Source organism: Thermobia domestica, chromosome 3 (genome assembly GCF_964235325.1).
Source record: "Thermobia domestica chromosome 3, izTheDome1.hap1.1, whole genome shotgun sequence".
In the NCBI taxonomy this organism is placed as follows: Eukaryota; Metazoa; Arthropoda; class Insecta; order Zygentoma; family Lepismatidae; genus Thermobia; species Thermobia domestica.
In genome coordinates, this window is record NC_137456.1 from 272,026,030 (window position 1) to 272,038,772 (window position 12,743).

The 12,743-nt window shown below is 34.9% G+C and overlaps 1 protein-coding gene across 2 annotated transcripts in view; it reads right to left on the reverse strand.

Moving 5' to 3' along the window:
• Window positions 1–12,743, reverse strand: part of LOC145681041 (uncharacterized) — a 95,218-nt gene that overhangs the window by 18,723 nt on the left and 63,752 nt on the right. For both annotated transcript variants that reach the window (XM_081752362.1, XM_081752363.1), the window contains exons 10-12: window positions 9,311–9,479; window positions 8,260–8,344; window positions 6,566–6,959 (exon numbers count right to left, since the gene is read on the reverse strand). In XM_081752362.1, the coding sequence (XP_081608488.1) occupies window positions 6,566–6,959; window positions 8,260–8,344; window positions 9,311–9,479 (648 nt within the window). The remainder of the gene's footprint in view (window positions 1–6,565; window positions 6,960–8,259; window positions 8,345–9,310; window positions 9,480–12,743) is intronic.

Below are 12,743 nucleotides of genomic sequence, written 5' to 3' on the forward strand. Positions count from 1 at the left end.
GAAGATTTCAGCTTCAGTATATTCCTCTTGGGTTGAGTAGGCAAAGTTTACCTTGGTAATGTTTTCTACTGCCTACTCAAAAAGTTGTCTTGAGTTTTGAATTTGATTGTCACAAGGTCTTTGCAAACTAGTATGAGCTGCCAGTCTCTTTACTGAACCGCCAACTCCATCGCAAAACCTTTTTTCATGTTCTATAGCCGAGAAGTACCACCCTCCTTTTACTATAAAAGCTGCTGCATGAAAGCAGAGGTTCAGGAAGTTTTCTTATTTTTGTATTGCGCGGTAGACCTGTCGGAAAAATAAAAAACCTTGTTTGAAACTTCTTGAAGTTTGGATGTCAGATTATTATTATTATTTATTTATTTATTTATTTATTTTAAAGGTGTAAACAGCAACTGTATTGTGCTCCAGGTAATCAGAAACGACTACATATTTAACATATTCAATTTTGTTTTCCTGTTTGAAATATGAAACAAAAGTATAGATTGTGATCTGTTAGCTTGTCCAGTGGTAGCTTTGTGCTTATCCTGTAGTGCTGTACAATAATTTTTAGAAAAATCACAGATGACAGCAATTTCTGACTCTTTGATATTTTCTTTTTGTGTAGTTAAGGAAGGGTCCCTGTTGCTTGGTAATGAACTCATGCCTACCCGCTAAAGCTGCTTCAATTCGTTTTGTTTGTTTAAACTTAACGTCCTTATGTAACAGCGAGGTTATGAAGGATTGGACATATTACTTGAAGTGGCATCTGAACCACTACTCGGTTTCCACCTGGGAGAAATTTTGTGGGCTCATCGGGGTCCTTAATTACAAGATGTAAATTACACTCAAGTAACACAGATGATTCGACATATGTGAAAACGTCACTATAAAATTCACGTGGCATTTGTAATTACGATTTGCGGCATTTTTGCATTTTTTTTTTTTACACCAATTGTTTTGTTTACATATATGGTGCCTTCCATTTCAACTCAGGCAAAATAATAATAATAATAATAATAATAATAATAATAATAATAATAATAATAATATAAAATTGTACCATTACCATCTCAGATATTGTTGAAACTTTTTTTATAGCAACTAGACATGTTTTTAAGAGACCCATATTTTTTGTTTTGTCGAAAAAAATTTTCCCGCCTAGTAATGGACATCAAAGACGGGGAGTACAATTTATGAATTGTAGAAGACATGGAAAATGGTCAACTTCGGAGCCTCACCATTCGGCTATGGAGACAGGTAGAGTTATAATTCTTGTTGTGGTATGTACATAGGGATATAAATAAACTATATTTTATTATAGTTTGGTTTGCGCATGCGTATCTTTTTGTACATAAATTAACAAATGAACGTCAATTTATCTGAAAAGTCGAAGTTTGCGAATTTTTTTCGAGCACTTCCGATTCGAATTTTAAAATTCTGTTTTCACGGTTGGTAAGACCTGGTTACCCGCTTTCCGAAAAAAATTTTGTATCGCTTCTGTGTGCAACAGTTTTGTCGCAAAGAATTCGAGAAATTGTAAAATTTTCAAAAAATCGCCATTTTTGGGCGCCATTTTCTCGAAAACACCATCTTTTAAAATTCTGAAATTTTGTCAGATGATTTAACTTTACATGAGTAATAAACACAGCAAATACCATTCTCGACCAATGCTTCATGAATTGACTTCAGCCTTTTCAAGTTAGCGAAGTTTCGTTAACTTTGATATTACAGTTAGCAACACTGGGAACAATCAAATGCAATGATTTGATGATGTTTGTGGTTCATATTCATTAAATGAAAAATAAAAGGTTTTCTTGACTTTTATTATTATTATTATTATTATTATTATTATTTTGATCGGAAGGCTCTCTGAAATAGTAAAATGGGCCTCCCCCTACTCCTTCGTTTTCTTAAACCGAAATAATCTGAGGTGGAAATTACGATTACGAAACACACAAATTTTAAGTTTATTTGAAATGGCCATCCAATAAATTCTGATGATCTACAAAAAGCCTGAACTATTACCTCAATGATGATTTGGAATGCTCCAGATAGTCTCAATTAAGTGCGATGCCACTACAGTGATCGAAAAAGGACAAAAAGTTAAAAAAATCGAAACGTTTTCTTACGCATGCCAAAGAAATTTACTGACTTCTTAAACAGAACAATCCCAACATATGAATGGGTCACTCGGAATTTTAGAGTATTCGACTAAATTGGGTCAGTCCGCAACCTGCGAGGGAAGTGTGTATGTGTGTGTGTATTGTGCAAATTTTAAGTTAGCTGCTACTGCGTTGCTACAAATCGAAGGTGCAGCCTGTATTGAAGCTGTCATGAGTGACCTATTTCCTTTAGTAGTATGATCCATAGAAAATGACAACTGTCTTCTTCAAGAATGTGGTGAATGTCCTGGAGTGGAAGGAATAAGTGTGGAGTCTAATTATTGATCCTGATGAAAATGAAAGTGTTACGTATGCCATATGGGAAAACAATAATCTCGTTTAAAAAAATCTGAAACTTTCTGTTTTCGTATCGTACATTGCTTGTTTAACTGTGAGAATTGTAATTCATGACTACGTCAAGAATTAATTGCTACCGAAAAGCACCGTATAAAATTTCAAGATACAAATTCTATTTTACTTCATGTGGACTTCACTGAAAACTGGACTGTTATTCTGCAAAGTAAAAATTCAGAGTTATCACCGGAATATGAAACAACTGACAGTTTTGTTGTAATAAACTACGATAAAAAACACGATTCGGCTCATGTACTCATAGCCATAGACAAGATTCTAAAAATACTCGAAGAAAAGCGAAAATATACTTTATAGAAAAAGGTTTGAGAAAATAAGTGTCTACTATTTCCCAAACCGTGTCAGTGATTTCTGATTGCGCTGCATCCCACTTTAAAAATCGATTTAAGATGTTCGAGATGCAGACAGGTCTAATAAAGCAGTGGTTTTGCAGTGAAACCGGCCATGCATGGTTTCTGCGACGGTACTGGGGGGGAGGGAGGTGTAAAGAATGTGGCAACGCGGCATAACCTTAGGCAAATATAGATACACAGTATTAAAACCGGAGAAGAAAAAAATGAAATGAAATCTTTAAGTTTTACGTCCCACGATTATGTCGGTTAGGCTAAAGGAGACTGTGATTATGAGAATGAAATGCAGAAAGTGGGAGGAAACGGGATAACCCCGAGAAAACCCACGAGCACGGTGTTTGTCCACCACAAAGCCCACACAGCGCAATCTGGGATCGAACCAGGGACCCCAAGCACCGGAGGTGAACGCTCTACCACTGAGCCACCGCGCCCCCACTAAAACCGCAGAAGAATTCGTGAGTACTCCGGATAACTCTTGTTTTATTGCCTGGAACTGAATTCGACGACTTCCGGAAGAAAAAAAGGGAAAGTATGCGACCGGTAACTGGTATTCAACGAAGTCATCTTTGGCTTTCGGAAAATGGCAAAGTTTTTATTGCAGTAACGGGTCACCATAAACTAACTTCATGCTTTTCCCCCAAAATCGAACTTCTGCAATTCAAAGTGTAGATTTAAGAAATCTGGAAAAAGAAACTTTTGTTACATACATATATGTATGATAACCAGTAGTGCGTAGCAGAAATATTATGAATAATTCATGAATTACGTGAAGTTGAAGTGCTGTTTATGCTTCCACATGGACGTTCAGCATTTGTGACTATAGACAATGTGCTACGCAGGGGCGATCCAGGACGGACTTCTGGAGGGGGGCGGGTATACTGCTACTTAGAGCTACGAGCTCCAAACTCTGAGATTGGTTTTATTTATATATAAAATAAAAAAGTTTCTTCCCCTAGATCCACTCCTGGACAAGTTGTGAGTGAGCCAACACCTATTGGAGCACCTGCACGGCTACATGCTATTAGACACCAATCAAGCAAATGATTGGTCCATGTAAAATAAAAAAATAAAAATCAGTGAAATTTTGTTTCCGAAGACCATTTTAAGTAAGTGAACTTGAAATTTATGCGTTTCGTAATCGTAATTTCCACCTCAGACTATTACGGTTTAAGAAAATGGAGAAGTAGGGGGAGGCTCATTTTACTATTTTAGAGAGCCTTCTTGATCAAAATAATAATAAAAAAAACAGTCAAGAAAACCTTTTATTCTTCATTTAATGAATGTGAACCACAATCATCATCAAATCATTGCACTTTTATTGTTCCCAGTGTTGCTAACTGTGACATCAAAGTTAACGAAACTTCGCTAACTTGAAAAGGCTGCAATTAATCCGTGAAGTATTGGTCGAGAATGGTATTTGCTGTGTTTATTATTCATCTAAAGTTGAACCATCTGACAAAATTTCAGAATTTGTTGTTTTCGAGAAAATGGCGCCCAAAAATGGCGATTTTTGAAAATTTTACAATTTATCGAATTTTTAGCGACAAAACGGTTGCACACAGAATCGATACAAAATTTTTTTCGGAAAGCGGGTAACCAGGTCTTACCAACCGTGAAAACAGAATTTTAAAATTCGAACCGGAAGTGCTCGAAAAAAATTCGCGAACTTCGACTTTTCAGATAAATTGACGTTCATTTGTTAATGTACAAAAAGATACGCATGCGCAAACCAAACTATAATAAAATATAGTTTATTTATATCCCTATGTACATACCACAACAAGAATTATAACTCTACCTGTCTCCATAGCCGAATGATGAGGCTCCGAAGTTGACCATTTTCCATGTCTTCTACAATTCATAAATTGTACTCCCCCGTCTTTGATGGCCTATTACTAGGCGGGAAATTTTTTTTCGACAAAACAAAAAAATATGGGTCTCTTAAAAACATGTCTAGTTGCTATAAAAAAAAGTTTCAAGAATGTCTGAGATGGTGATGGTACAATTTTGTATTTTTTTTGCCTGAGTTGAAATGGAAGGCACCATATATATATATATAAACTGGTTTAAACCAGCCAACCCTGCTCTTGTATCAGTGCTATATGTATACTTTTTACAAACCACGTTTATTTACAGTAACATTTTTAACTGTGACACTTGTATTAATATTATTTTAAAGTTCAAAAGTATCAGCACTTTAAGTTGCTGTAAGTTAGTTTTTAAAGTATGAAGTAATAAGTATAGCCAGTAGATTACAAGTCGGTATCATATGTTTTAGACCCATTACTGTACTCTTCCATGTTAGTGTTCAGATTTATTCCACCAAGTTAAAATAAATAAATACATCCGTGCATTTTTCAACTAGGTACAGAGTGCAAATGAAAACTATAGTGTTAGTGAACCCATTATCATCCCAAAATCATATTTTGCCAGGTGCTTTACAACAATACTATCTATTCATGGAATTAATTTCAAATTTTAAAATATGTACTTTTTGAAAAAGTTTGAAGATAGATTTTGATTTTGAAAATAAAAAATTGTATCAGCCTATACGATGTTGTATACTACAGGAAAGGTCATGAAAAATGCTGTAAAATGGCACCTCAACCAGTTCGCTAGCTCAATTAGGAGAGCTGCAATTTCAATTTCAAAATACATTGAACATGCTATTTTGGGCATTTTTTCCGAATTTTACATATCCCTATCTTCAATACCTATCGATATATGAAGCTGAAATTTGGTATTTTTCTTTGTCTATATGAATAATATCCTGTGCAAAATTTCATGACAATGTGAAATGGTAAGGTAAATTTTGTTTTCAAATTGTGTTGATTTGACCTGGAATGGCTCGTCCTTAAACGCAAAAGTAAACAAGAACAGACTGCGGGAAATAATTACATGCAGTTTTAGTACTAAATTACAAAACACACATTTCAATCAAGAAAAGCCCGATTATAGTTCGGAGGTTGAACTTCACGTTAATAGTAGGCCCCGTCCTTCATAACCTAGTGCATGAAACACAAGGCCTACGTTTCGTAAAACTCAACACTATGGATATAATGAACTTGACCAGATCTACAGTTTACAACCTGCCACGATCTAACAAAATGGATCCACATAATATAACATATACTGTCTGAACGGGAAGTAGTACAACATATATATTTATTGTACTAATTTTTCTTTTCAAACTTACATTCAGATAACACTGTTCCAGTTTTCCCTCCCTGATTCTTTATCAGGCCAGGTGAATAATATGGACAATATCGTGGCCATGAGTTTTTCACGGGATTCACCAGTTTTCTCCCACATTCTAATTCTACCGTTTTTTCATTATCATTCACTTTCATTAATCATCTCCGCCTCCTTTAGCTAAAAGGGCATAACTATCATGTTAACCTAAAAATTAAGATAGTGTCTGATGAAGCCAAAGTGTTAGTTGGCGAAACTGTCACACGTATATCGTTTCTTAATGTGAATATATTGTTTTACTCAATAAATAGTTTGCTAAAAATTTAATTTCATTTTGAGCTTTCCTACTTATTTACTTAATAAATTACTCAAGTCATTCCCAGAATAAGATCAGGTTAAGCCAGCTGCCGAAAATTAAAACAGACTTCAAAATTCACGAACACTTTAAGTGAACTTTTTGTACATTCAAATATCAATAAGGCTGTACACTATTTAGAATATAGTTACCTGAAAGCGGCAGATCACTTCCAGATGGTTCTAAAGATTTTTGCACGTTGACATTGACAACCGGAGAATTATTCTCTCTTGAAGAGTATACAACCGGGTTAGTCGTTCCATACACCATGTACGGATAGCTGCATGTAGAACCTGGGCTGGACGGAGCATTTGGATAATATCCTGAATATGTTATGATCTGCGACATGGATGTTGTTGGCTGCATTGATGACGACGACGATGAATCGACTGAAGATCCCGTGTTCGTGGAAGACAATGGGGTTGAATTGTTGTCAGACGCTGCAAATCTATTATCCGTAGAGGATAACGACAAGGAAGTACATGATGTGCCCTGAGAGTTATCTGACATGCCTGACGCAGGAGAATGGTCTTCGCATGGGGAGTCCTTAAAAGAAAGTAGCAAAATTATTAGTTGCCAGATTTACATATCTTACAAATCTGTATTTCATAAAAGAATTATAGTTATCTGAACTTAAATATGAAACCGACATCATTAATGCTAGTATATTTATAAACGGATATAATTTTAATAACTGTACCGTTCTCTTCATCTATCATGGTGTACGTTGAAAACACTTAAAGAATTACCATATCTCACAAATGAATAAATTATTAACCACTTAGAAATCAACTTTTATGCAGAAACTTTTTTCGTGAAAGTCTTTTTTTTATTTATTTCACATTTTAAATTATCATAAATATGTCCTTTCATAACTAATTCTAATTTTCATTCAAAGCTAAATTTACATAATTATATAGTGGGGTGAGGGAACGGTCTATACATTGTAAGAGTTGATCCTGCAGGAAGTCTATGCACCAGGCAATTGCACCGGATCGTGGTTCGCGTTAATTGTGGGTCAACCTGTGTTAATGACACAACTCAAATTCACCTCAGATCAGTTTTAAACAGACACGAACTCAGAACAATTACCTAACGGAAAACGCAAGGAACTTAACTTTATTTATCGAATTAATGAATCATACTATATTATACCTATCCTCCTTCCGTAGTTGGGTAAGAATCCTATATTATATATATATATATATATATATATATATATATATATATATATATATATATAGAGAGAGAGAGAGAGAGAGAGGGGGGGTTGATTAATTAGTGTGTCAATTTCATAACTCTAGACGAAGGACATAAGTTTTGTTTCGCCATAGAAGTATGTCACTTGTACTAAAGATTGAAGAAATATAGGGTCAAAGGTCAAATTTCGATTTTTTTTCTTATGGGACTGCAATGGTAAATTGTGAAGAGCCTGAAAAAAAGATAAATCAAAATGATAAAGAAAAAGCTGTATGGTATGATTCTACGTCGCAAGCCTACTAAATATGCGTCAATCAAGTGTCAAGGTCAGAGGTCGCGGTCAGACCAAGGTCACAGGTCACCTTGAGAACCCATTAGAACACACTGAAAACAACGCAATGTCCGTATCAAATCATGTTAAACATTAAAACGAAGAAGCGGAACAAGCAAGGAACACTCAATAGTAGTATGAGGTCAAAGGTCACAGCTAAATACAAGGTCAAAGGTCAACCACAAACATCAAATAGTTGCTGGGGAAACAGATAGATAAACAAATATAGATAGATAGATATTGATATACATACAAACACTAAGCTATACTTTAATTAAGTTCCAAATTTCTAACACCAATAGAAGAAGAACTTACATTATAATTTTGACAAACATCAACTGATTTCATATTCTGGAAGTTTCCTGGAAGATGCTGACTTGAACACCTTTCTCTATAGAACCTGCATTGAAACAAAACAGACACCTATTACATATGTTATTACATAGTATTTCAAACAATGTTGCTTTATCGATATTCGCAAGGTATAAAATTCCAATGTTTTATTTATTTATTTATTAGTTTAAAAGTAACAAGAGCGTATCAAGATAAATGGTTTACGTTATATATGTAATAGTAATATATTTTATCCTGGAAGCGTAGAATTTGCTATTATATGTAAGTATTTTATTATTTTTAACTTTTAATCTGCGTCCCTTCTCACATGATAAGCGAAATCTGCCATTAAGTATTTATGTACTTTAATTTTCCAAAAATTAATACATAAAAGTGAATCTGTCAGTGGTGTGCTTGGCATAGTGCCTTGATTGCTAGCAGAGTATGAAAAATTTAAAAAAAAAATGTTACATAGTAAAATTACATTAAAACTACATTAGAAAGTTCGTTTCTTTATTGGTGTTAAATATTCCTTTTCAGCAACTACGAGATACTACGAGATGTGGACCTACAGTGTAAGGTGGAATCCGGACTACAGAAATGCAATCAAATTTCAAGCTTTCCCACCAGAAATCGAGCCCGAAACATTGTAAAATCAAGAAGGGTTTTAGTTTTATACAATGCATTGAGCATGTTTTTTAGATCAACTTCTTTTTTTTTTTTTTTTTTTTTTTTTTTTTTTTACATAGATTCCAACATAACCATATATCAGCTTGACTATTACTATTCTCCAGTTACACGACACTACAGACTCACCAATATTAAATCACTATTGTCAAACTTTCTAATTCCTACCCTTTCAAACATTCAAAATACAAAGGTTCATTTCATCACTTTTTCAAAAATTATTTATTGTTTTATGTACAGGCAGTTTGATAATTTCGAGGTTACTATAATATCTTGTTCATATTATGTTTAAGTAACTGCAGTAACAAAAGTTCAAGAATGAACTATCAGCTTTCATCTTACTTACCTTATGTTATTGGGTGCAGCTCTTGTGAAGTGTCTAGTTGAACCATTCTTCAGTGCAAAATGATTGGTATCCAGTAAAGCTGATTGTAATCGAGGAGGCACTGGAATGGGCACAAGAACTTCTTTCATCTTCCTGGGTTTTGATAGTCTCGACTTCTTCCATTTACTGCCTAAACAACGTTTCTTAATTAATATGATATTGTTAAATACACAGCATCATATTCAAATCATAATTAGGTATGTTCTAATCATTATTACCAATGCGTGCAGAAAATGCTACTCCTAGCAGGCGTCCCCTACGTAGTTATCAAAGGGATCTACGAAAGACAGAAAAAGTGTATTTAACAAGAAACACTTTGACTTCCAAAATAGGGGTCACGCATAGGGATAGTAACCCTACCACATAATTGTTCAGAAACAAAGATTCAAAATGAAGGTAAGGATATGTTGTTGGAAGCAAGAGCGTCGACTATGTTAGAATTGTTCGGAAAAGTGTAACTGTCTCAATGGAATATATTGTAGGAAAAAAGGATAGTTTATGTAAATTCCAATAGGTGCAAGAAGCCATAATACTAAACATACATGTCAGAATAATATACATGCTTTGTGTAAGTGTATGTAATGTCAGCAAGATTGAGTTCAGTGTCCTTTCATGTTGAAAACAGTGCCATAATATAAAGTATTTATTAAGATTTCACATTGCTTGCTTCACTTACAAGGGAAGAGAGGGAGATTATATATCGAAGTGGAAGATGGTTTATACACCAATCGAAAGCACTAATGATGCCTATTACGAAACTGTAATAAAAATTTTCCGAATCCATATACTGTGCGAGTTATATGAATATATAGGGTGTCCAGAAAGTCTGTTGCCACCCCTAGAAATCGCAAACGGTGAGACAGATGCAAAAACAGAAAAACACGTGTTTGTATAACCAGGGTGTCTACTAAATGTTCATTTTCAAATTCCAGGTTTTATCAAGGTTTTCAAGGTTTATTTTTCCTTTTTTCCAGGTCTATTTAGTAGAGTGGCATTTATTGTAACACGTATAAGTTAATGCAATTTTATATAGTTCTTAACAAAAACTGGTTACAATTAGAGAATGCATATGACAAGTTATAGTTTCTTTAAGTGACAAGATGAAAAGAAAAATCTGACTGAAATGTACGTTCTCAAAACATTTTACAGAAGAAAATGTTTAATTAAAATATCCCCTACCAGAAAGCCGGTTAAGAAAAATGTGCAATAGCTTTAAATATTCTAATGTAAGAATACTATACAGGAGTGAACCTTAATTAAACCGACAAACTTCGGGAAATGATTCTCGGCACCCAAACAAGAAAATAATAATAATAATCCTCTTTAACTCTTCTCCAGGGCGCATAGTTTCCGAGCTAAAAGGTGCCGAAAGTGTAGAAAAATGAACTTCCGACGCCTATATTTCCAAAATTATCCAAAGTAGAGAGTGCTGCTTAAAATTTCACAAAGGAAATTATATGTTTAGAACAGATAAGACTTCCTTAAAGAGATATTAAGCTGCACTCTCTACGTTGGATAGGATTGGAAATATAGGCCTCGGATCATTTTTCCACACTTTCGGCACCTTGTAGCTCCAAAACTATGTACCGTGGAGAAAAGTTAGAGGAATTTTTTTCTTGTTTCGGGCTCGGGAATCACCTCCCTAAGTTTATCGTTTTAGTTAAGGTTCACCCTGTATAATAGTAAATTTCCGTCAAAAACATTACTTCAAATAAACTAATATTATAGTAGTAGCACGTGAGTGTTGCTGAACAATGACAAAAATGGCGGGAAAATAGCTTACTCACCGTTAAGTTATGGGATAAAATACCACAAGAGTATTTTACTACAAGCACTCCCCTTTAAAGTACTCTTGTGGTATTTTATGCTAAGTACTGGCAGGACTTAGCGGTGAGTAAGCTATTTTCCCGCTATTTTTGTCAAACTAGTATTAGTTTAGAAGTAAAAAGAAAATGATCATATATAATACAAATTCTTAACGCAAAGTAGTCCATATTGTTAAACGTTACTGCACATTCTTCTTGGATGGGGACTGGCAATCAGTTATATTTTATTTAAAAATGTATTGTAGCATGAAAGTTTAAAACACTGAAAATGTTATGGAACCACGCACATTATATGAACAAATATAGAAAACAACTTTCACAGTGAACAGTTTTTGACATTTAACTTCTAGAGTTCAACATCCCTTCTAACTTTTTCGCTGTTCTTCCAGCGTATCTACTTCTGCTTTCGCGTCAGTTAGTATTCTTTTCTTCTTTAATTCCAACTCTTTTATTTTCTTCTTAATATCTTTCTTTTCTCGAGCTACTCTGTCTTCTTTTTCACCGCGATCTTTCAGATATTCATTTCTTCTGCTTGATGCATTTCTCACATACTGGATCATACTCTTTGTGATATTCATATTACGTATGTCACCAGCAACACGAACAGCATCCAACACACTTCTCTGGCCAATCAAGCACTCCTCTTGGAGATTTTCAACAATGCACTCTTTGTTAATGGAGAAACTCCTTTCCACTGCTGCGTTGCTATGGAAAAGTACACATATCTTATGCATGAATGTTTTAAACGCATTGGAGACACCTTCTTTACTTAACAGATCATGGAGAAAAACGTCTAATCTGTCATTTTTGCAACTGTAATTTGACAGTTTTCGTGCTGTGTCTTGGTCTGAACAAAATTTTAAATATTCCCGTTTCACCACATCAGCATTTACAGGTGTTATTTGCTCCTTCTCGACAAATGTCTCCAGGGCGAGTGTAATACGTGATTCACGAAGGGTTTCGTTGGTCATAGTTTCTGGAGACAAGCAATTTGCGGCTCTTGTTACACTGTATTTTAAAGGACATTTTAGCATAAGTTTTTTTTACACAGTTCTTGCAAGAATCTTCTGCATTCTTTCTTAAAGCTCAATATACGAGGGGGAGTCAAATGAAAACCATAATTATTTTTTTTAAATATTATTTATTCGACACACAGGGTACAGAAGTAAATCACTTTTCAACATAGTCCCCTCCTCGTTCAATGCAAGTCCGCCAGCGCTTCGGAAGAGCCTGAATACCTGCAGAAAAAAAGTCTTTTGGGCGACGGCGCAACCACTCGTGCACCGCGTTGCGTATTGTATGATGTGCCGATCCATGACTCATATGTACACATGCAACAATTTCGTCTATTGTCACACGGCGGTTTTCCAAAACGATGGCTTCAACGGCTGCAATGGTCTCTGGAGTCACTACGCGCCGAGCCTGGCCGGGGCGTGGAGCATCGGTCACAGATGTAACACCATTTGCAAATTTCCGGTACCATTCATAGATTTGTGGCTGTGACAAACACGCATCTCCATACTGAACCTTCATTCGCCTAAAAATGTCAATCGGTTTCACACCTTCAC